This window comes from Grus americana, chromosome 2 (genome assembly GCF_028858705.1).
Source record: "Grus americana isolate bGruAme1 chromosome 2, bGruAme1.mat, whole genome shotgun sequence".
Taxonomy (NCBI): Eukaryota; Metazoa; Chordata; class Aves; order Gruiformes; family Gruidae; genus Grus; species Grus americana.
The window spans coordinates 141587486-141613962 of record NC_072853.1 but is presented as its reverse complement, the minus strand read 5'-3'; the positions used below and the strand labels follow the sequence as shown (position 1 = coordinate 141613962).

General features: G+C 38.9%; 1 protein-coding gene across 2 annotated transcripts in view; it reads right to left on the bottom strand.

Moving 5' to 3' along the window:
* SLC25A13 (solute carrier family 25 member 13) overlaps positions 1-26477 on the bottom strand; it is a 103980-nt gene that overhangs the window by 36145 nt on the left and 41358 nt on the right. For both annotated transcript variants that reach the window (XM_054815543.1, XM_054815542.1), the window contains 7 exons: positions 15082-15221; positions 8254-8400; positions 6540-6678; positions 5618-5711; positions 5359-5443; positions 3094-3178; positions 2474-2632 (listed from right to left, as the gene is read on the bottom strand). In XM_054815543.1, coding sequence (XP_054671518.1) covers positions 2474-2632; positions 3094-3178; positions 5359-5443; positions 5618-5711; positions 6540-6678; positions 8254-8400; positions 15082-15221 — 849 coding nt within the window. The remainder of the gene's footprint in view (positions 1-2473; positions 2633-3093; positions 3179-5358; positions 5444-5617; positions 5712-6539; positions 6679-8253; positions 8401-15081; positions 15222-26477) is intronic.

Genomic DNA, 26477 nt, shown 5'->3' with positions numbered 1-26477 from the left:
AAATATGTGCCTTGCATTAAAAACATCATTTGAAATGGCTGAGTTCAGAGTAAGGTTTACAATTCCTGCTCGCTTTCTTGCAGTGCAGCATGACAAAGAGACCACTGCTCCAAATGTTTCTACTATAATTTTTTTAAAAGGTTTTGCATCACTATTCAGCTAAGCAGGAGAACTCTACCAATTACTACTCCCTCCTCCACTGGGGAAAAAAAACTGTTTACTTAAGTCTGAACCCACCACAGTGTAAGAAAGAATACCCATTACCAATGAGCAGCAAAAAGTAATGTACTCTGTAGTGTGTCTTACCTAGTGTAGTATTTAAAACTAGAACGAGATGATTCTTGCTATAACTTTACTGCATTAAATTGCGTGAATATACTAATCTATAAAATGTTTCTTTCAAATTTTCTTCTCTCAAGCTTAACCAGAAACCTTCATTCTGCACTCAGTTGCTCAACTTTCTCCAACATGATCTCCTTAGAAATCAAGCAACAGTCTGAATTTACAGACTGCGCAGGAAGCTCCACATTTTGACGGAGTTTTGTCTATTTGACTCTTTAAAAAGACAAGTTAAATCAGGGTGCCCTTTAAGCAGAGAATCTGTAGAAACACAGGTCTCAATTTGCCTCTGAAATTATGGTGTTCTTTGCCATCACACAATTCCTACTATATAATCCAGAAATGAGATTATTGCCCTGGGTTTAGAAGTTCAGCTCCACCAAACCCTCTGAGATTTCATTATTCAGTTCTCCTTGGACGACTGAAAAATAGTAAAGGGGATGGGGAATGGAAAGACAAGCTATACTGATGAAGGTTCCTAAAGTTCCCCAAATTTGGCCATGAAAAAATCACTCCAAAAACATGACAAGCAAATAGAGTTAAGAATATGCATTTATGACATTTCTGAAGTTTGTTTTTTCAGGTGAAAAAAATCACTGTGCTTCAGAGTTTCAATGAGACAGAAGGAGATAATAGTGGAATTCTGCATATTTATTCTTTCAGGATCCCAGAAGAAGCAGACATACATTTGCAGGGAATACATTTTGTTCTTTAGCCAATAACTGGGACTTTTTATGATTCTGATTGCTATAAATCCTTAAAAAGTAGAAGTCATGTCAATACTCTTTATTAAATTACTAGGCCTACTCAAAAAATTGCCTCAAACTCAGTCAATAATAACAGAGCCTTCCCATCTCCAATTGTGCTGAAATAATTACAAAGTCTGGATTCTGCAGAGGAGCTACTTAGCCAACCTCCAATAACTCAGGTCATATGTTAAAGAGTGCACCTGTATCGCATCACTTACTTTTAATGTTGTTTCACACATTGTCTTATAAACTGTTAAGTTTTTTTTCAGGTGCATACAGCTTTGTCAGATCATAACAATATTTTACTGAAATCCTCTGTTCTTCATCCCTGACTCAACTGCTTCTAGCAATTCATTTCTGTCATTACAATATTCTTATTTTCAAAAGTTAAAAGAAGTTTCTAAGTAAGCTAGCTAAAACTGAAACAAGTAACGTAAGTTTCAAATTCTCCCCAATTAATATGGCAGAGGGGGATAGGAGATCTCAATAACTGGGATACCAGAAATATAATTTTCTTTATCTCTGTGACACAGAAGAACTGCAGTCTCATGCAGTAGTTCATGATTCTTTATGACTACTTCTGCATTACCTGAACTTACACCATTGATGCCATAACTGGGACAAGTACAAAATAAATAAAAAACCCAAACAAACCATCTAACTGCAGGCACTTACCTAATATACCCAAAGTGAGGATGATTTACATCCTGAACAGAGTAAATGAGCTTTTGGAGCTTTCTCCATTGACTACAAAAGGAGCTTGGAACAGCTAGCACCGTAACTTGGTTTTATTGGTTATGTATATAAAGCTAAGTGGGTTGAAACCCAGTTAATCTCTCTGGCTGACTCAACAGTGACAAGCTAAGAAGATGACTATTCCCAATGATCAGTGAAGCACATGCAACTGGTTCAGAGAGATCTTTCTGTGACAAAAGATATCACAAAAAGAGATCTGGTTAATAACAAGGTACTCTATTTTCTCTCTGGTTTTATGTTTTTAAATAGAAAGAAAACAGACAAAAAAGAACACTGAAACAAAACAAAACAAAAAAAGGATGATCTAACTTTTTACCAAACAGGACAAAATATTCTTGGTACTAAGGACTGCTAAGGACATGAAAACTTGATTAACAGTATATTTTTGCTGTAGGAATTGCTATTGTTGCCCTAGTGCAGATGAGGAAGGAAAGGACTTCAGAATTGTTCTCATTACAGTGTGGTTTTAATTATCAAGAAGTTTGCAAACCCTACATCTGTAACAGAATAGAAGCAAAAGCACAAAACAGGAAAAATTGAAGTCTTAAAAAAATAGGCTTAAAAATCCTGAGTTCTAATGAACTATTATTAGTATCTTATCATTAGTATATACCACCTTTTAAACTTACCTCTATAAAGCCCAAAGAAACCTTCATAACGTAACACTTTCTTGAAGCAATCAAAGCTGTTTTTATACATCAGTTCTCCCACAAAAGAGCCTGTAGAGCGCTGGTTTTGCATTCGAGTTTTTACCAAATCAATTGGGTAGACTGCAGTGGCTCCAACAGCTGCAAATAAAAATCAAGCTATAAGAAAACATGATTTTGCATTTGCAGTGTTTGACTGCAACTGTCATCTTCCACATTTACATCTCAAATACCAGTTGTATCTTTTCTCTCCATGATATATTCTGGATACATTAAACTACCTCCCACAGTTTTAACCAAAAGCACTTCCTGGCCCTACCTCATTATTAATCTGATTCTTCTGAATCTGGTTTGGTGACAAATCAGACAGCAACACCACCTGAAAACTCCAATGGCTCGTAAATTCCAAAACTCTTGTAGACCAGATGACCCTTTCCTCTTCAATCTCATAGTCATCCGATCCCTTAGATACGGCTCTAAGGGAAAGACTGAGAAGCTTTCCACACTTAAAATGAAAGGCAGAAGGGGAAGAAGGGCAGAAGAAAAGAAGAAAAAAACCCAAACGGTGAAGATAAATATTCTTTTGCTCAGCCATAACTAACCTCCAGCAACTGAACCAAGGGCAAACCTGTACGCTGATTCTGCAATCTGGATGAGAACAGGTCGAGACACATCGCCTGGAGCTTTCTGTCAAGGCAGGATTTAAAACAAAAGGAAAGACAAGAAAAATAATCAGAACGTCGTATTTCACGAGACAACATCTTGTGATCAGACAGATAAAGGTACCTGGAGAAAATCCCACAATACACTGAGGATTTTGTTTTCAATTATTATTTCTTTTCCACTGATTTCTAAAGTGCCATATAATGTAGCCTCTTCAGATTGGATCAGCAAAGAAAAGAAAGACTGATACTACAGCAAAATTACACATCTCCAAAGGCAATGGTCCAAATGTGCATATGAGAGCACACATATTGCATCTTAGGTCATAAATTTTCTACAGCTAAAAGCAACTCCGGTTTGGAATTTCTACTACCAGCAAAACCAGGTACACTTACTATTTCTCAAGCTATCAAAACAAGTATGCAAGCATTGTTCATACATATTAGCTAAAGGAAAATAAGGTTTCATAAGGCACCCCCACAATTTCATTTTGCTCATAGTCTATGATTGCCAGATTCAACCCAATGAAAACTAAATTTCAGAATAAATTTCAGAAATGCTCCAGATTTAAAATTGCTAGAAAATAATTAGGAAAACAGAAGTTCTGCAGGGGCATTAAGTCTTCCATACTCACTAACACTTTTTGTAATTTTTTTTTTTTTTAGGATACCACATATATAAATAAAATATGAACAAAATAAAAATATGGATATATTTTTCCTGAAAATGTGTTTAGGTTTTAGCTACTATTCCAATGTAGCTGGACATGGCCAGAAAATAAACTGAAGGTATCAATATAGCTGAAACTCCTTTCAGTCTCAGCATCAAGCGGCTGACATTAAAAAGGAATTGCATGGAAAAATGAAAAGGTAGGACACATATGCAGAAGAAATGCAAAGATTTTAGCAGGTTGATATGTCCTAGCCTCTTAAAATGGCATAAATCATACAAGCAAAGAGAACGGCCCCAAAGCAAAAACTGAAGAAGCTACTACTTTCACCACCGCATTTTTGGCTACATTTTACTGCCACCTATTGTAACTTATGTTACTTGATATTCAGTCCAATGCAAATGCTTTTAACTCCTTTAGGAGTCTTCTAGGAATAGATGGCGAGCTTTTGAGAGCCAGCTCGTTTGAATTCATCCCAGCATAGTCAACAGTTAGTCACTGCTCAAACAAACAGAAAACCGCCACTGTCTTGGAGCGGTGGTGGGGGTGTTCACATGTAGGGGAGGGAGGAGAAGAAGAAAGAGAAGCAAAAGAGATGCATGTGTACACACACACACACAGGGCTGGCTTACGGCCTGGTAGTCCTAAAAATGTAGCCTGCATCAACTCATTGTGGTCAAACTGGCGTCTCTGCACAGACCCAGAGCAGGAAAAAAAAAACCAACAAAAAACCCCTTAGTCTCACAAGACACAAAGTTAAGACTGCCTTAAAATAGAGACAGAGAGAAACAGAGGGTTAGTTTTAAATCTATCTGTACAGAAACTTGTATCAATGAAAATATAAGATATGCTAAAATAATATCAAAACTAAAAGATCAACAGGTTTGACATTTAAAAAAACACTCCTATTTCTTTTTGCCTCAAACACAACAAAAGTTCATTTGCTGTTATACCACTGAAAGTCAATATCCTTTAGTTTTTGGAAATGCAGAGAATATTAATGCTTTTACTGAAACTGTGATGGTAGACTAAACATAATCTCTCCTGCTTTGATACTCAGCAGCGCATAAGGCAAAGCAGAGAATACTCTGAAGCCAGGAACATGCATGTCTGTTCAGAACAAGGGCTGCCATTTAATAGGCTAGATGCTGAATTTACCATCCATATTCGAAGCAGGAAGTCTTCTTTCCTCATTAAAAAGAACAGAGAGCAACAGAATCACATAACATAAACACCTTAATTAGCTATACACTTAATATTTAATGAATGGCTGGATGACACTCATATACATTTTATCTTTTGAAAGTAAATTACATTTAGCCTGTCAAAATGCAGCCCAAAAGATAAGGGCACAGAGAAGAGATGAAGAGGACATGACACAGGTTAAAAATAAATTCTGAGAAGAAGGTATTCCTCACAGATATTACAGAACACAAGAGAAAAGCAACTTAGCTGACAACACAAAAGGAGGTTGACTATCTATTTACCTGGCACTGGAAACAGATAATAGCATCATACTGGCTTCTGTTCTTACCTGCCGCTGAGCCTCAGCCAGGTTGTAGGGCAACGTCCCCTCCTCCAGAGGAGCAATTCTTTCAATATCAGCTAACGTCATGCGCCTGAGGAAATTAATTCAGCTTAGCGTTTGCTTAGAGATGGGTTTTCAGATCCCAAGAAGTTACCTGCACGTGACCACTGCACTGCTCTCCTGTTCCCCAACGCCACCTCCCACTCTTTCCAAGAAGGACAGAGGAGGAAAGGAAAGAGAGGAGGACAGATAATTCTCCACTTACCCCCGTGGCTCGTATAGATCTGCTAACTGAAACAAGATGTCAACTTCCATGGGTGTAACCTGACCAAATTTCTGAGCTGCCAGAACAAACTCCTCTGCAACAGAATAAAAATATAGAAAACCTAATCAAACCAGAACAAGTAATCCAGAGCACCCCAGAGTTGCTTTATATTTTAGTATTACATAGAAGATGCTGGTAGGGGCAGGAGAAGGGGAATAAAAGTTACCCACCACAACAGTGTTCCTGCCACTACATAAATGTGTATTTTAAATGGTATATCCTTCATGCAAGTAAGTACAACTCTCTGGTCTTAAAGCTTAGCACTATCAGCAGGATTTGGGATATTTGACATACGGTATCAATCAGTTGCGGGTCAGAGGGGAAAAAATAAAATAAAAGGCAAACAGGAAAAAAAAAACCCAGGAGTCAAGAGATGTGGAACTTTTCATGCACAGTCCCAGTAGGCCACATTAATGAAACTTTGGCGTTGTACAGGGAATTCTCTATGAAAGTGGTTAGATATAGCAGATAACATCTTGTTCCAAGCTTGTAGATCAGCTTACTGTGCCGCCAATACAAGTTTATGGAATTCTTCAACTACCCTTGAAGGTCACTTTAATAGGCTGCCAATTTGGCAGGAGTCCTAGGAAGTTTTTTAAACTTTTAAATATCTTTACATACTTTCCTCACCCTGCCCCCACCGCCAGTTTACTAGGACCTTTTTCTGATTGAAACAAAATGAAAAACCTGGAGGGTGGACTCCAAGAGGAGCGTACAAACCCGAGTGGCGTACCAAGGAACGCTAACGAGGCAGGCTTTCTCCCCCTCTCATTGATTTAAAAGCATACAGATGAGGTTTCTCCCTCCACCTGCCCCAACCAAACGCCCAAGGAAACTTCCAGACTGCAAACGTTCTACCAACCCTTAGTGACTTCCACATCTTTTCTATTTCCAGCCAGAGTACTGTAGATCTTTCTAATGAGCTCCATGTTGTTAAGGAGAGAATTAAATCCATTAAAATAGGAAAAGCTGACCTGATGGGAAGTGGTACCTCCAGCAGCCTAGAGTGGAGACAGTAAAAGAAGAAAAGAGAAAGGAGGCTAAGAAAAATCTTGAAATAAAGGTTTTTCAACCAACGTTATTTTACAAGAGCAACAGTAGCACAGGGCTGCTTTTAAAAAAAAGCTGCAAAATAAAGAAAACTATGAAAGATTCTTAGGTTACTGAAACTAATCATGACCAGAATGTAAAATTCTCCCCACCCTACAAACCTAAACAAATACATATGCAGGATTATAACAACATAACCAGTAGTAATTTACAAAGTTCAAGTTTCAGTACTGCTTCAGTTGGAAATGTTTCATAAGTTGGCTTATTTCTAGTAATGAGGAAATCTACTTCTACATGTAAAGTATATTACTATACAGAAAATTTCAACAAAATCAAAACATATTCTGAAAAAGGTCAACTGAAACATTTATATTCACAGGCATTTCAAGTCATGGAAAACCAGCAGTAAGCTCTCAGGCTTAGATCAGGCAGTCAAACAAAATGGGAACAATAAGGTTCGAACAGTTATTCATTCTCAAATGAGAACTGAGCCTAAACCTTTATTTTAAAGTGGTATTGGGTTTGCACACAGAAAAATTATTGGATCAATTCCCTATTTAAAGTATAAGATCAGAGATCAAGCAAATTTCTGAAAACAATGCATAAGCTTGCCAAAATTTAATCGATCTTGAGGGAGAATCAAAAATCTTATCTTATGTTTTATGAGAGAGTATATGACCCAGGAAAGCTGGTAACAAGACTGGGGAGAGAAATGAGGAAGAAAGTATCAGATCTCATTGTCAGTCCCCAAGTCTTCTGGTTATGTGTTTTGCTGTTTGCTTCTTCCAATATTCTGTCCAGAGTCTGCAGTTCTCTTCACTTCACACATCCCCTTGGAATTCTCTCTTGCAAGTCAAAGCAGAACAGATTTCTTTAAACCTGGATATGGCCAGACTTCGGATTACTTGGAAAGCGTTACTACAAGTTCCCCAGATTAGAAACTGTGGTCAAAACCGAATGTACCTTTTCCTTTCTTCAGTGAAACTGTAGAATTGTAATATTTAATTTGGTTTATGCACTTCAATCTGAAAATAAGTGTACATTCAAGTGTAACAACTAGCAGTTAATACATAGTGAGTGTCCCTGGGTGATGTTCCAGTTCATACAGTGTCCCAGGTGCTTGGAAATTACACTCAGGAGCTTAGAATTGACATTACAAAGCAAGTCCTTTGAGGATGACTTCCTAAGTGGGATGCAATGGCATTCTGACACATTTGACACAGTCTACTACGATGGAATAACTGGAAACAGCCAGGTAAACTCTACATTTGTAGGCCACTACTAAGGTCCATCCACCTGCTTTGTCTTTTGTCTCAGGAGACCAGGAACACTGAGAATAAATATTTTGCAGTAAGGGTTAACTTTCATATGTTAGTAGATATGTTCAGTAGATGATAACTGCTAAACTTAAAAACATGCATCCATGAACTGGACTACATGCCACATCCAGTGGTCAGGGTATATAAAAAAGGAATCCCACTTCTGTATCCCAGGTGTTTCCCAGCTGGGATACCAGAACTACTCACAGCTACTAGACATTCTTCTACAAATGGTGTCAGCATGTGTGGCCGGATAGTGACCATAATGTCCCTGAAGTCCATAGCTGTGACTCTTCCAGCCTGAGCATTGTCTCTCTGCACAAAAGCTTGTTTTGCATGTTCTAACTGTATCTCCTGAAAACATATGGGGGGAAAAAAAAAGTTAGGTTCAAAATAATCACCTTAATAGTCAGATTTTATATAATGCAATCCTACAATACTTAACAAAACACAATTACATGTAATCTAATTTTAATTGGATATTGTATGTGTAACTTTCAGCCTCTTCTATATCAGTGGCATATATGGTCTCTATCATTGAGCTCAATATCTAGGACAACCATCATGATTTCTCTGCTGTCTGGAGATTAGGTCATGCAATTCATTTAACTGAGAAATGGAGGGCATGTATCAACCACTAGTGCAGGTAATCTCCCACTCATGAACATTAAAGTGTTCCATGATGTGTATTATCCAGTTTATTGCATGTGTCAAAGCAGGTCAAAATACCTTCTGTAAAAGCGTTTTCTACTCCTTGAATCAGGACAATGGAATCATCAGAGATTTCCACGTAGACACAAACTAATCTTGAAAGCGTTCCCTCAAAAAACATGCTCATTTAAAACATGAACTTATTTCTCTACAAAAACACCAGCAGTTTAATTTAGAACTCCTTGCAACTGATTAAATATCAGTTCTCAATATTTCAGCAGTAGTAACGGCCAGAGATCGATCGCAAGCATTATCTGATGCAACTACCTGATAATCTCATTTTGTGATTCAAATGTATCCCTGAGAGAAGAGGGGAGAAAAAAGGCGTTTAATGTCTCAAAACTGTATCTTTTCCTATTGCGACCTTCACCCTTTCTTCATACATAACTGTTAGACTACTTTCTTATTTTTTAATTTTTCATTCAAAAGGAACAATCCTGCACAGATAGTAACTTTATAATATAGATGAACTTTTTATTCAGTTCTACAGGTTTGCCAAAACCAGAAATACCTTTTGGTGATGTAGACTTCCCAATCTGTATTTCTTTGTTGAATGGGGGAAAACAAATCATTGCCATGTCCTCCCTCAAGGCTTATAAAAACTTCCTCACCAGAAATACAGTGTTCAGTCTGAATATGTATTCGCAATCAGTTATTCAGAAAATGGAATCAGAGCAAAAGTATGTCAGCAATACTAAGCAAGTCTTGCAGTGGACCATGACACTATCCTATTATTTCCATTATATTTGCAAATATATGCCTTAAAAGTCATATTAAGCCAAGAGTCAGGCTAGTCAAGAATCACCAGCACAATGTATTCACAGGGAATATGATCTCCTGTATGTTGATACTTATCTCACAACAGCATTTCAGGGAGCGTAGAGTGAAGGGTGAAAGGCAAATTCAGCCGGCGTAGGACCAGACCTGCCGGAGGTCTGCAACCACCATCCCTCCTTCTGCTCATGCCATGGCCACTGATGTATGTCACCACTCAAACCACACTTGGCTTTTCATTTCAGCCTCTTGACCTCTCCAATTTTAGTCCTAATTTCTAATTAAAACTCTGTACCCTACCTGCACGGTATGGTGGAAACCTCCTAATATATTAGGTAGAAGGAGGGAAAGCGGGGAAGGAGGACTGGTGAACGTTTCAACACTGCATTTCACTCACAGAATTATTCAGAAATTTCTGCTTTTGACGAGAAACGCTTGTGGGGATTTAATTTGAAGTGTTACAATTTCAGTTCTGTCACGTTTCCTTTACATTACAGCCCCCTGTGTGGAGGTGTTACAATTCAGCAATAATATTCACTCTGGCTGGATGCAGCCATGTAAGCTCTTGCTTCGCTCCAATTCTGACTATAGTTTCAACAGAAATTTGGAAACAAGCAATTTTGGGAGGTTTACAGTGGGAGAAGCACAAGAACACAAAAAAGCTTCATCAGCTTGAGGCAGGCAAGCCACTCGGGAGGCAGAGAGCTTTGAAGAGGAGTTAGGTATAATAACTCTTGTATCCCTAAATACTCACCACCAGGCAGGTGGAAACGTATGAACAAATGAACAAAAACGTTTGTCATTAAGTGGCAGCATCATCAAAGAAAAAAGAAATTTAATTTAGCAGATGGATTACATGCGAAACTGTGAATGTTGCTTTCTTCTCCTTCTTTCATTCAATTTGTTTCAACCACTGAAACTGCTGGCTTGTGCCAGCAGAATCCAGAACTAAAATGCAGTAAAAAACCTGGACACCGCCTGCAGAAGTCCAATCTGTCACCATCTGTGTACACCCATCAGCGAGTCTGGAGGTGTGTATGCCATCAATGGGACCTTGCCTGACAGTGATGTCTCAGCCACAGAAGCAAAGCAGGGCTCGCATTCCAGAGAGATTTGTTAAGTGCATGTTTCTCGTCATCACCCAGCTAATTGCAAAAAGGCTGTTGGTACTACAGTTGAGTACAAGCCAAAACACCCCATCCTCTCCTTGCTAACGTGATTCCTTTCCATCTTCTTGGTATGTATGGAAACCACTAGAGAGAAGAATTATCCCACTTGGTTGAACACATGGTCAAGGACTCAGTGCTGCCATTTGCCCATACTCTTGTCGGCTAGGAAGGAGCTGCTTAGCTGTAGATAGACAGCAAGACAAAACTCTGAATAGGATGATGTCAGTCTTCTGGAGCTCCCTATTCGCACCTCCTCCTTAGTTCAGAAATGTAATGGTTTAAGCATACTGCAAATAGATACAGAAGATTCATCCCACCTTCTCAGAAAGGTATGCTCTTTTTAGGCTACAGTTATTTTGAGCTGTGCTATGCATTTTCCAGTTGCACTGAGCAGAAAAAAAATGCACCTTCAGCCACGTGACATTCCCAAACCATGACCATGGCAGCAACATGGCATACAAAAACATGCAGACCATTACATGGCAGCACACTTAGTCTCGAAACTGAATTTCAGCTATAAAGTCTGTCACAAAAAAACCCCAGACAGATGTCACTTTTCTAAGCCCTGTACATTGCATAACAACGTAATGAACTCCTTGAAGTGTTTAACTCAAAAGAACGGCTATCTATTCCGTCAGACTCCAAGCCTGAAAGTCGAGACATCTCACAGCATGACTAACTACGTTTCAAAATGAGGCTCAGTAGCTACTAGCAATTTATCAGGGAAATCTTTAGGAGATGTTCGTAACATTGTCTATGCTGTGTATATGCGGCTAATATAAAAAATACCACCGTAATAGTAAACCGAAAAACAGTAAAGCATCTCTAAACACTACAACTTTGCTATGTGACTTGCAATAATTTTTATTGTTTCACCTATTTCAGTCCAATATTGTCTACCTAGACAGATTAAGGTTTAAAGGAATACAATCCCCATTGCTTTGCAATACAAATTACACATCCTAAAGAACCTTCTCTGACTAGACTTTTTGTAAACTTATATATACTTAGAAAACAAGCTTCTCCATTGATGCTGGAAGTCCAGAATTCTTCCAGGTAGCAAAAGACTTTGTGAAAAAATAATTTGCACATCATATCAGGCATGCTGGCACCAGAATTTTCATAAAATTATTTCCTATCTAGAGATTTTACCCCAGCTTCCACTTACAGCTCATTAAAAGCTTCTTTACTTTCCACTTAGACAGAAATTTATGTTTGGGTTCCACCCCAATGGATCTACAAGTCATCAGATACAGCACAATTCTTTCCACTGGAGTAGATCCTGGGGTTCAATTATAAAGAGTACTACTTCATCAACTAATATGCTGGGCACAAATTCCCAGACAATGTGGAAATGGATTTACCAGGCCCACATATAAGCATATGTTAAAATTCATCCTGCGGAATAGATTTTACATGCTGAGAAAGGGGCCAATGTTGCTCTTTGTGAAGCAGACTTGCCACTTAAGTGATGGTGGAACATGATCATATCCAAACAGATATAGATGTGACGGATATATAGTGGAGATATACGAGCTAATTTTAAGCTAGCAAAATGAGAAGCTGGGTAAAACAACACATCTTGAGCTCTAGGTTGATGCAAATAGATTAACTCTATCAGAGCCAAGCAGTTTGGAGGCTGTACTTCCGGGCATCTCTGTTACTGTAGACAAAAAAAGGGCTGGCAGGCTATAAATATTCAGAATCCCATGTAAAGTCTTCTTATTTAAAGCCAGAAGAGATCCATCTTGTGCATGGACAAAATACACTAATGTTATTTTCTACATACCTTCAGCTCTGCCAGAAGCGATGATTAGCCCAAATGCTGCGACAGATAATGAATATGTAACAACTTTATGCAGCATAATAGGACCCAACATGAATGAATTTGGATCTAGCTGGATTATTTCATTAAAAAATGCAAATTGCATTGTACTTACAAAGCAGTACCTGAAGCGCCTTACAGAACCATCTGGTCCATGTTAAGTGCAATGTAAAGAGCATTCACACATCAGGAATGCAGAAAGGTAATTTGGTACCCACTGTGGTCTCCTGCTGTCTAAGGTCCAAGGTCTAGACATCAGACCAAGGAGACTGACTCATGCACAGGCAGAATGTCAGAAGGAAAGGCTGAGTACCAAAGGTTACAGAGCTTAAAGGAAGATTTCCATGCCTGTGAACACTAACTCTCCAATTTGTGCTGAGAGTCATTTCTGTGCCCAAACTTCAGTATCTATAATACAATGCTGCACAGCAAGAATCAGCAAGGAAACTTATGTGTTTCAAAGATTTACAGTTCAAGAAAGTGGGTGAACTGATGTACCCAATGACTGTGACTGACTGAGCACCCTAACAGACTGTACTGATAGCAGGCAACTTCAGCAGAATCTTAGGACAATTAATTTATTTGAAAGTCCTTGCTGCCTGCACCAATGCTAAGAGCACCTTTATTAGCAGCCTTAGAACTTTTACTGAATGCATCTCGCCTCTCTAGAGGATACCCAGAATCATGATCCTTATTCTCCATGTTTATGCTTTTCCTTCCTCTTTCTGCCCTATATGGTTCAGCACCAAAAGGGCTGTCTGGCTTATGAGGACCACTGACGTGTTCCAACACAACCTTTTTACTCTGCATTGCAACTAGCTAAGATTCACTTTTGCAGTAGAGCTGGTTTAAAAAAGAGAAAAAAACAAAAAAGAAAAAAGAAAAAGGAAAGAAAAAAGAAAAAAAGAAAAAAGAAAAAAAAGAAAAAAAGAAAAAAAAAGAGGCAGGGGCAAGACACACCAAAACCAAATACAATTCTCCCCAGAATATGATCACATCCAAGAAAAGTCCTATTAGACAAGGAAAGAGGAACACCCCCCCACAGGATGAGAAAGCCTAGTAGTTAGGACTCATTTCCGAAGTTAGAAAACTCCTGCCTCAGATCTTGCTTTTCCTAATTCAAAGAAGAAACACAAAAGAACTCAAAGACACAAAGAAAGAATTCAAATCTTCCCAATACCCAGCCATAAGGTTATGGTCCTTTTAGGCCTGTGGTTCTAACCTCCCTCATTGCTCCCCTCTTTTTTTTTTTTTTGTTGTTAAAAAAAGTGTCCTTTTTCATTCTGGGTTTTTCTTCAGGTTTTCCTCAGATGTCTAAACAAACAAATGCAGGAGGCAGACAGGACTGGTACTCTGTTAAGACTGTGATTTTAATCCACCAAAATCAGGATACATGAACACCAGAACATGTGGCCAGAGACATTTTTTCCTAATCAAGTAACAAATTTGCTTTTTTATCCAAAAGAGGTTCTAGCTCACTATTCTGTCACAAAACTGGTCTATGTCTTAGCTACTTAGGAGTTACAATAGTCAATACAAAACCTAAGGGAATAAGATTTAATCATGTGATACCTGACGTCCTCTTCATACAAAGTTAATTAGGCTCTGTTCTACAAAGTCAATTTGAAACATTTGTCTCAATAGCATTATCTTAATTATTCCTCATCAAAATGATACCACCTCCTACTGTGAACTAACATACTTGTGTAAACAAGAAAAAAAGAAACCTTGCAGTCTTGAAGCAGGTTCCCATTTTAAAACTCTCTAGCATAAATACTAATACAAGCGTTAAGTATTCAGAAGGAATACAAATAAGAAACTCACGTGTTTTACCACTTCAAGGATCACTTTTCCTACTGGAGACTATTTTTAACAGTACTGCTGAAATACAGATAATCTGTTTATTTTTTAATAGCATAATATTTTGTTTTCTGTATTGAAGTACCCTAAAGTGTGAATAGCCAAGAATTCCTTGCAAAAGAAAGAGTGTATTTTATTCGCTATATACCATATTTCCCTAAGATACTCTTGATTCAAAAAAGGTCAAAAGTAAAGCGTGTCGAAAGGGCTTGCAGCAAAACAACATCTTTATTAGATATCAGCACTGAAATAAATACAAATTTGGTAAACATGCTGTTTACAGGCAGTACTTTTTCTTAATACCAGTCTGGCAATTGGGTCCAAAATGTTCAATACTGTTATTTAGCTTTCTAACTCATACAATTTAAATATACAGGAGGTTTTTAGACTTTGAGATCTAGGTTTTTGATTTCATGTCTCTGTCTACACAACAGTGTAGTAAAGATCACCTTCTGCACACAGGTGATCAAAAATGGAAGAAAAGAAAAAAACCTCAGTTAGCCTGAATCAGCAACCTTCCCACAAGCATATCCTATTTATCAACACACTATTAAAGTCCAGCACCCTGACTATAAAAACCTACGCTTGGTTTATCTTCCAACCTCCCTACCAGCATGGTATTTGGCAAATTTGCAAATACTTTGATTCTTGCATTCTTCTTATTACTCTTGACAAACTGTATTGTATTAGACCCACCAGTAAAAACTGAGTGAACTCCGCATATGTTAGGTGTCTTTTTCTATCCTTTCCAAAATGCAGCTGTACGAATTCTGAATTCCAGTTAAACGGAATGTGCTGATGAATTGTGGTCTGGCCAAAAACTTGCTTAGCATCCTCTGGGAAGACAAGAAAAATGTTCATTTAATAATAAAAATAAATAACAATAGATACAAGCATATATTTATACAAGTAAAATAAATATTATATTTTCTAACAGGAAGGTAATACTGTTCATTCAAATTCGTAACAGACTGTAAAGTAAACCTGATTTTTTTGTTTACCAAAATCATAACAAATGAAAAGTTTTGAACACCCTCACAAATACAATCTCTGAATAATCTCTTTATTTGTGAAGTTTTATACTCACAGCATTTGATTAGAAGATACTCAACTAGACATTTCAAGTTTCAAAGTCAAGTAAGAAAAGATTAAAATTCAAAGTCAATTTATAAAAAGATGACTAAAGCTAACCAGTTTTCAGCATAATCTTTTCAAGCTGCTAACAATGAAAGTTTTGTGTCACTATAATTCAGGCTTTTGTATTATTCCCAGAGTTCTCCACGTTCAAACAAATCAACTACAAAAATACCAGTATTGCAAGATCCACTTTTCTGTATTTACCTTACAGGAGCAGCAACATGCAGGGCAGGGGATGGTGGGGGGACATGGCAGGCAGGAACAAAACCTTATCATCACCTCCAGCACTAAGCAGAGTTTAACCCTAGGCCTCTGCTACAAGGAGCGAGGCAGCACGACGAGTTTGTTTGATCACACCTAAATGCAAGCTTCTTAAGTTTAGTTCAGTTCAGTAGTCATAACTGGGCAATGGGCTTGGCAGACTTTTTTGGTAATACATGGCATTTTTGGGGAAGAAACAACTATTTGAAACACACCAAGTTGTACAATCAGTAATAAGGACCATACATTGCTGGAACTGGACTAATGGAAACAGCAACAAGATCTGAGGAAGTACTTGTCTCACACTACAGCACCTGCTTCAATGTCTGTCTCAGCCAAAAATATAGGGCAAAGATATCTTCCGAAGACAAGCTCAAGGCCAGAAGTTCCCGACTGCTCTATACCTTCCTAATTGCTGTACGACTCCTCCAGCAATGCCAGCCAAGAGCCTGTTCTTGTCTCCTGCTAGCTCCTGCAGGCATGGAGAGCTGGTTCCCAGAGGACACTCCTTACCTGCAGGCAGGGCCAGGAGCTGGTCTCCTGCTCCCTTCACGCTTTGTGGAAGAAAGACCAGGAGCCCAAACCCAGAACTCCTGTCTGTCTCTGGGAGGTGCAGAGCTGGAAGCCAGTTCCCAAGCATGGCTGGTGCCTGGGGGCAAGGAAATCGGCACAGCTTTGTGCCTGCCTGTGTGCAGAACAACCTGGGAGCCACCTCGCTGGAGCCAACCTCTGCCTACCAGGCAGGTCTGGGAGCCGCCTTCCAGCTCACCCCAGTGCCACAAGCAAAGGTGGGAGCCGACTCCTTGGAGTCTCCGTGAGGTCCTGTCTCCCACGCAGGTTGGGTTCTGGCTTCTGGTTCAGCCCATGCCAGCCAGGCACAGCAGCTCTGCTCACCTGGGGAAACCCCAGCCAGGGTGAAATTCCCACTTTCAGGCAAGGAAGAAGGAAAAAGTGAGAGTGGGGTGGGACGGCCAAGAGCCAGGAAGATGTCAGGAAGCACCCAAGTGAATGAAGGATAAAGACATAGGAAAAAATGGTCCCAAGAAGGTGAAAGGGGCAGGTGTCCTGCTGCACAGACCCAAACGCACTGGGGTGGGTGTTACCCACAAGGACAGCTTGTTCTAAAGCAAGAGGGCTTCACAGAGAGCAGAGATGATACTGCAGACCTCTTTCCATCCCTCAACACAGTCAGCAGTTTCATCTTTAAAAACACACCACCCACTGATCCCAGGGAATCAGTGGTGAAAGAGCAAGTTGGATTTAACTTACAAACAGAAAGACTGACCCCAGTTAACTTCAAATTCTTAAAATTCAGAACTTCAAGTCCTAATGTCCTATGAGAATTTTCTCCAAGCAACGTCAGTGACCCCAGGACAGCACTGTTCATTCATGTCTTCAAGCTCCATCACAGCTAGCTTGGATCTTGTCCGCCAGCATTCTCCAGGAGCAAAATTCTGCTCTCAAGGCAATGGGAGGGAAAGCCAATTGGTTCAGGGTGAGGTCCTGTCCCTCTACTGAATGTCTTTTATTTAGGATGCTTCCTACTGACACAGCTCGAGGCACCCTAACACATGTCACTGGAGATCACCTTTATAAAGTCCTGGCTTTCTGCCAGACTTCCTTCAAAGAAGGGAATCAGCATGAAGAAGACAGCTTGTCTTGCTTCCAAACAAGAGGAAATGAAGCCTGTCTCTTCCTGGTAGCAACCAATCTGCTTTTCCAGAGGAATGAAAATCCACCCAGAACAGCTCTGGTACCTTTCTCTTGCACAGAAATCAGATGTTCATCTGCTCCCTCTTTCCCTCTCATCCCACTTCCTGAATTCCCCCAGAGCAAGACACTGATATTGTTTGGATGAGATTAGGAACAAGTCACTGTTTACCAAAAGCTATGTTTAGTTGGACTCCTGATTTGTCTTTGACAGAGAAAAAAGGTGCTTTCTTAGGAAAATCTTAGCCGGTATAAAAGCAGTCTCAAATTCCTTTGATGGGGCCAGGCTCCTCACAATCTTTACTTCAACTTGTTAACATATGAAAGTTACAGAGTGTCCTCTGATTATGCCACTGTAATTTTATTTTAATTAGTTAATATACATTAGCTATCTTGAAGGAACTATGCATCTTGCTCCCCCAACTCTGTGCCTTGTAAACCCTCCTCAGTTGGGACCCAAATGAAAAATTTCAGCTTAAGAAAATCAAACATCAAGAAGTGAAAAGAATGGTTATTCCAGACTAAATACAATGTTTAATTATTGGTATTATAAATGGCAAAGGAACCCACAGCAATGGAACTTAAAACCTCATCAAGCCAGCTAGGAATATAGCAAGCTATATACCCAGGGCATTGGCATTCCCTTCTCTATTTTAGAGATGAAAGGCTACATGCATGCCTCAGGAGTTCACGTCAGTACAAATATCCCTCCAAACAGTCCAAGCAGGAGATGTACACTTAATTTTTGCTATGACTTGGAAAACACAGACTACCGCATTAATGTAGGTACTTAGTACAATAGTAAGAGAACTCCCTACACTACCTGATCTTTTCAAAATCATACTGTATATTGATGTCAATATGACTTGGCAACTAATACCAGGTGCTTTTCTGACAGAGTGCATGTGGGATTATACAGTGCAGGTAGCTGACTGGAAGATTGCCTGCTGTGCTTCTACTGATTCTTTGATGGCATGAGACATGGTATCCTGTTTGCCACTTTTTACACATACCCTGTACTTCCTTTTTGCAACTATTTATGGTTCATAAACTATATATGCTCAGGGGACAGCATTTTCCCCCTTCCTCACTAGTCTCACTGCCCACTCATCTACAACAATGTCACTGACTCATGTCTTGTCTGTAGTTCGATTGCCCAATTCAGACATTAAAGACCATTCGTGCTCCATGAACAAATCTTAAGTGTTTTAGTCTGTGATTTAACCATCAAAAGCTATCTAATTACATACTAGAACTCACTCCAAGTTATTGTTCAGTTCTAACAGTATCATCTCTGCATCATCTAAGTCCAGGATTAAAATAAAAAAATGTACAATTTTAAAATGTAGTTTCACCTTAAATCTGCAATTGAAGTGCCACGACTATCCACAAGTTGCTGAATATCCTTCAGCAGCCAGGAGTTATTTTGTTTGTTTAGATCTTTTTTTAAAGGAACTTATTTCACAGAGTCACAGAATAACTTGTGATGGAAAGGACACCCGGATGTCAGGTGGGTACAACCTCCTATCAAAGCAGGTCAAAACAGTTCGGGTTGCTCAGGTCCATGTCCAGCTGAGGTTTGAGTATATCCCATGCTGGAGATTCTACAATCTCTCTGGACAGCTGTGGTTTGATTCTAAATTGGTATTTAATCAAAATATCTGATAAACTGAAGCTTTTAAATCCATATTAAAAACACTCTTTTTTTGTTTTAGTTTTAAAAAGACAAAGTGTCAATGCTGCAGTGTCTGGAGCTGTAAGAGCACAAGATCTCAAGCCAGGAAAAGATACAACCATTTCTGGTTTTGTATTGTTGGAACCAGAGCTGTTGGGAAGCAAAATGAACAACAGGATGAAGGAGAAGATTTTAAATATTAATTTTTAGAAATCTATGCTGTCATTTGCGTCAATCTTAAAAAAAAAAAACCTGTGAAACTCAATTTTAAAATAAATTGCAAAGTTCTATAATAAATAATTGTATTTCCCTCTGCTGCCTCTAATTAAAGAATAGATACCTTGTTATTGGTTTCTGATCACTGTACAAAAAAGATGTTCTATCTTCCCTCCAAGTGAACTGCCTGCCGGTTTACAGTGCGGGTTTTCTGTCCTTTGGGTTCCAGGGACTTTCTTCTCTCCAGTGCACTAATGTTTATGCTTACGTGCTTACTGTACCTACAAGTATACCACATTCATATTTCCATACTGTGATTAAGAATTATAACTAGAAATAAGGAGTGCTTTGGAATAACCACAGATCCTCATGACACAATAAAGACCATCAGATTCCCCAAGTGAAAATTATCTATTTGAAAACTTGAAATTTTAAAAGGAGCAAACTGAAAGTCATTCTCCCACTGTATTTGGCATTTAAGAAAACAACTCAGAAAATCTCAGCTCTTTTCTACACATTAATCAAATTTATTGGGAGAACTAGTTGTACATGCCATCTAGGCACTTGACAGAACAAGCTACTAAAATCTTTACAGGCTACAGTACATAAAAAGCTGATGTATTAAATCGGAAATTCTTTCAAACTATTTATGTGCACAACTACCTAAACATTCCATGCAGTGTCATCATTCAGTCTAATGAAGTTCATACTATTTCAATGCACAGATAGAAAAAAATTTCATTATCATCTACAAAAATCCCACTCCCCTTATGAAATAGCTGCAACATTTCTGCAGAAAAGCTGTCAAATTGCCTTAATTTTATATAAGCTATATGCTGTATATATTTTATATATGTCGTGTGTTATATCTTTATGCATTTAAGCAATTTGTGCATGGTATAGAAAATCTGTACCAAAACCCTGGGCCTTGATAAAAAATGAGATTTATCCTGATGACAATGGTAATAGCAACTCCTGTAAAGAATACAGGCTACCTTCTGCAAAGACGAAAACAAAAGACAAATTCTAAAAGACATGAACTACCATATGTTAACAAGAGTTCCACATGCACCAGCAACCTTTTCAAACCCTTCTGGCAGTAACTGCTTCTATATTCATCATACTTAAGGCCCTGAAGAGGAACATAAGAGCATTGTAGTTACAACTTGGATTAAACGAAGCAAAATTAATGCAAAGAGTGTGGAATAGATATTTTAGTATAAAGAGATAAGGTTTTTTTAAACACGCATATGCAAATCTCCATCATTCTGCTCAGACAAAAGGTGATACCTTTACAAAATCATGTTTTGTTAATGGTTAAGCAGTTCTGTTCATGCATTTGGAAACAGTTTCGTTTAAATGACTGTAATAAAGAAGTGCTTTTTTTTCAAAAAGTCATTTAAAATAAATCCTACACAGAAGAAAAGGCAAAGAAGGAAGTCCAGTTGGTCAAGTTAAACTATTGATGAGAGTACCTGTCTCACTGTCATGACTAGGAAACCCCAGCACCTTGCCAAGTGCCAAGCAAGACCTGACCTAAAGCTCAGTGGAGATGAGAATAGAGTGATTTCCACCAGCTTGGTGATGGGTCCTCATTGACTATTTGAAAGAACTCTACATTTTTCCATAACCTCCATGACCCTGAGTGCACTACCAGGTTCTGCAACCTCTTCCCCACGCTCCAACTATGAGCATGCGGATCAGGGGCCGTGCAAAGGACCACAGGAGAAAGAGCTGGGAGAAGTATCATCTCAGGTCCTTGGTTCTCCTTGCCTGAGCCGCCCCACAGAGATGCCTGCACCCACCCATGCACTTCGGTGACCCCGACTCCATGACTTGGCTTCCCAGCCTGACCTCGGACCTACCTCATGCCTGCAGACCCTGGTCACTGCCACCAGACCTGCTCTGCTGTCCTTGCTCGGGCAGTGTGGGACTACACCCCTTGCTGGGTGGTCTCTGCCCACGACGTGGCATCTTGGTACCCTCACTCAGCTGCAGGTTCACCTGCCTGGGAAAGCCACCGGCCCTTGCTACTCCTGGCCACAGAAAAAGTATAATAAGCTTGTGCAAAAGCATATGTATACAGACACATGCATATATACATGTCAAAAATACTCAAGTAATAATATTTTGTATTGTCTTGTTTTACTAGAATTGTTTGGGTTTATCCAAGGTTTGGGTCGGCTTTTTTTGGTCTGGATTTTTGTTTTGTTGTTTATTTACTGTTGTGAACTTCAAATACACAGCTAATTAGTGTTTATTTCCATCCTTCCACGGTCTGGCACCAGGACTGTTCTATAACGATAACTTTTTATTTTGGAAAACATATGTCCACATCACATCTACTCAGCTAAGATGTGGAACGATGGGTAGTCCAAGTACTTGGCTGGGTTGTCCATTTATTCCTATTCACCCAGAAGAGGGACAACACTCTGGAGGTACAAGCGTTACCTTCTTGGTCTCCCTGCTGCTTTGTCAAGGAAATGGGTTGAAATACTTTTATAGTGGCCATGCGGTAAATTAAATAACACATTGGAATAGCTTGATTACTAGGGATTGCAAAGGAAAGGTACTCATCCATTCAACCTCCCTCAACTAAGCACTAAGAGCAGGAAGGGCTGTCACAGACACCTTCTTCTACAGGTTAGAAGCCCTGAAATAATACACTAACGATGTATTTTTGCTACCTCTTAATTACTTGCAAAACATGGACTACAACCTATTCAGAAATTATGAATAAAAAAATTAAATTACATTATTTCCTTCTTAAAATATTACTAAGAAGGTATCTGGTAGAACACTCAAACTGAAGATGGCACAGTAGAAATGGAGCACATAGTTTGAAGATAATGGGATTGTATTACAAGACTCAAGAGGTGGGGGCGCGATTTGAAAAAAAGATAGCAGCTCAGATCAGTGCAATATATCTGCCTTCTATCATGTGGTACTGCTATTCTTTTAAAACAGATTCATTCAAAAGAGTGCAAACCCCTTCATTACTGCACCCGATCCATTTAGACTAAGATCAGTTCCACTTGCACCTGAAAAATGTGGCTGCACATACACACTTGCATATATAAACACCTAAAAAAACCTGAATTCACTTCTTTTGATAATTTTGTGTGTGCACACATACATAAGTGGTAGCTTATTTTTTATAGGACTAGTTACTCCAAATTCAGAGAAAATCCCCAAAGACAAAATTAAACTCAAATAGTAAAAATGGTAATTTTAACCAATTTAACGATGTTGAGCTAGTCCAGGTGTGGACTAGTGCTGAATTGTAATGGACAAGCAGGAGTTTCCACTGCTTAACACAAGCCAGTGTTGCTTCTGTGTAACCAAAGCTGTCATATCAAATTCAATGTCCTCATTTCCATGTGGGCAACTGAAATAATTATCTGGACTCATTTCTGTCATCCCTATCATGGAGATGTCAAAAACCCAGGACTTTCAGGATCCAGACTGACTCAACACCTTTCTTTACACCGGCAGGGGCTCATTTTGCTGTAGTTGTCCAGGAATACATATTTATTCAGAATTCACATGATTGTTTCCTACAGCAGTCTAATATACCAACCAAAGTGATAAAAGCAAACTCTTGGCTCAAAGAAATTATCCTAAACTTTACACTTTACTCTCCAATACAGACTTGAGAGCTCTATTTCTTTAACAGCTATTTTGCTTAGATAGATAGTATATAAAAAAAAAAAATCACTTTCTTGCAAAGCATTAACATACATTTTCCCCCACTTAAATACTTCAATTTCAAATGCACCACAAAATGTACTCCCACAACAGTACTGTATTAGTATAAAACTATTTTAGTTCAATTAAAATGTCTAACTATCTACCCCCAAACCTACCTAAACTGTAATTTTCACTTTGAGCACTTCCAACATGTTCTCAGTTTTGTTTTCTTTTATCAGCTTATCAAATCAGGTCCTGCATTCCAAATGTTGGAAAAAAATAGTCATTAACTGCTAGGTAACAGCAGATTTTCCAATTTAGAAAACTAAATTACACACACTGCAAAAGCGTGTGTATTTTGCTATCTGAAATTTCGTATTAAAATTTGTAATAACAAAACACTTTCCTAGCTCTTAGGGCCTGCTGAAGTTTTTACCTTCTAATCTGTAATTCCAGGACAATTTGAAAAGGGGATGGGGAAAAAAAAATTAAAATAAAAATCCAGCTTAAAGTGGTATACTGCCGCTGCCACAGTTTAAATATATTCTGGTATGGAAGTTTCTGGTTCCTCCCCAAACGCTGCCTAGTAATCATGTTGGGCTTTTTTTTTTTCGAACAGGATATACAGCTGTATGAAAGATGGCTAACCCTCAGATTACTGTTAACCAAAGCATGACCTCATACAGTTGAAATTTACTCTCAAAATTGACTTTTCCCCACCTTTTCTACACCTGTTTTTTTCTTTTTAAGTAGCATGAAGTAGCAGCAGAAAGTACAATATTTTAGCCATCTGTGCCTGTAGTATTCTTGAATTATCCCACCAACTGGAAGTGCTCTCTCTTACCTCTCTCTTTTAAAATTGGAGCCATTACAGTCAATCGTGCAAATCTACGGTTAGCCTTTCATAAAAAGTGGATTTTTGACCCACTGAACTGGAACAGCTTCTGAGCAGTTCTGATCTCTGACAAGATACCATACAACACATGCATGCCAGTCTGATACTGGTGCACATCTACCTTAGGAGCAGCGTTTTCTGAACAACCGAAGTCATTAAAAATGTTCCAAAAATCAGGGTGGTTCGTTTTGTAGCACAGACTGATCATTTAAACAAGTGCAATAAAGCTCCGCATGTATCAAAAAATGGATGCCTTCACAATGGTTTTTCACCTCCAGGTAACATACTAACATCTGGAGCACATCAACGGAAAGCAAAAGCTTGTATTTGTTGGGTTGCCCTCATAAAATGAATTGGTTGACTCAGCGCATCCCCAGGCAGAAAAGAGACTGCACTGCGACAGCCCCAGCAGAGTGCCAGCACCCTCAGAGGCAGTCATCGCAGGAGGCTGGAGTCTCTCACTAGAAGTGGTTGCTTCCCTTCAGATGTGAACCACATCCATTTTGTGGTTGGAAGAAGCAACAAAGGCTGTATATAGCACCTGTTGTACACAGAGGTGAGAGTAAGACCAATGTTGCTAACCAAATGTCATTCAGATGTCATAAGTAGATTTTAAAGATGACAACAACCAAAAAAACCTCCAAAGGCCCACAGCAAACCATAAAGTCCAGTACAAATCCTAACAAAACGTTTAGCTTGCACTCCCTTTTAGGAGAGAGGCACTAGCTACTGAACAAAATGCATTTGGTTATAACTTCGTGGCCTTATCTCAACTTTTCAAGAAGGACAGAGCAGTCTTAAAGGTTAATTTTACGTTAATGAAAACATTATCATGAGAACATGCTTGTGCCTTCATGATTTTTCCCAATCAAAAGATCCATGATAAGCTTCAAGTTTCACCCCTCTGCTGAGAACGTTCTCACTTTTAAATCCTCTTACCTTCCTCCTGCTCTGATTGGCTGTGCTCTTGTAACTTCTAAAAACTATGAATTCACTTCCTTGTGACATATCCATACACTGTCCAATTCAGCTTGGCCTTGATTTTTGACTGAGATACCTGAGCACATCTGTTACCTCTGCTAAACACTGCAAATATCCCAAAAAGCGGGCGCTTTCCAAGAGTACCATCACTTTCAGCAGTTAAGACTCTGGATCCAAGCCTGATTGCTTCTTCTGTCCTCCTTGGATGCACGGGGATATAATATGAATATATACACAGAATATTACATAACTGGCTTACAGAAAAGATTTTTAACATTTTTCCAAGATGAAATCCCTTAAAAATATTTCTACTTGAGCTGTGGCTATCCATAATTTCGGTTTACTGGCAACAGCCTTACATTTCTTTATTACCTTTCCTGGCTTCCTTAGAAGTGAGGAATAAATTGCCAGAGACCACAAGTTTGGAAAGCATTAGGCCCCATGAGGGAATAAAAACTAAATTTACCCCTTTTGCCCTGAAGAAGAATTAATAAAAAACCCAGATCACTTCCACCAAGGTAAACAGCATAACCTGGCTGACTAAAATAAAATACCACTTTTATTTTCTCCATATAAGATAGTTGGGGGTTGATGCACATGACATGCATGGAGAGGCTGATGGTATGGCATTTTCTCAGCCTGGAGAAGGGTGGGCTAAAGGAGGACCTCATTGCTGTCTAGAGCTACCCAATGGGAGGGTGAAGGGAAGACAGAGATGCACAGTGGAAGGACAAGAGGCAATGGACGCAAGATGGAACATGGGCAATCCCAGCTAGGAATCAGGAAATTATTTTTCATTATAACAGTGATTGAACACTGGAAGATGCTTGCTCATAGAGGCTGCAGAGTCTCTGTCCTCAGAGATACGTAAAACCTTGATTGGATGTTGCCTGCAGAGGAACCTGGTCTTGATGGCCCTGCAAGGGTTTGAACCAGACGGCTGCCACAGTCCCTTCCAACCTAAACTGTTTGATGATTTTATCATCATTCCTTGGGTGTTGGTAATGAACAAGAGATGTGCTCGGCCTTCAGCCTGATGTTCGTCGGTAGGCAACTTTTCTTCTTTTTTTTTTTTTTTTTTAATCAGAGATAGATGAAACAAAACCATCAAATCAACAAAGAACAAACTGAAACACCAAATTTCAGTTCTGGATGATTTAGAAAACTCAGTTGTATTTTCTAGACCAAATGAAATACAACTGTGTAAAAGGATGGAGCTTCTCCTAGATAGAGCTTCTCCTAATACTTAAAATGACAGATTTACTTTGTGACTAAACAGGCTTTGTTTTACTTAAGATGCCTTCATGAAAGTCTGCCTGGTTGCATAACATTTTAGTTAAAAAGAAAAAACAAGAAAAACTTGCCAAGTTCACATATGTCTAGAAATGAAATTCTCCTAAAATAGTATCAAGAAGATTTCATAAACTGTTTTGAAGAAAATAAATATACTAACAAGTCTACCTTACATCCTCTTTAAACTAAAACTGGCCATTATTTGTGCAAAATGCAGTACAAACAACAAAAAAT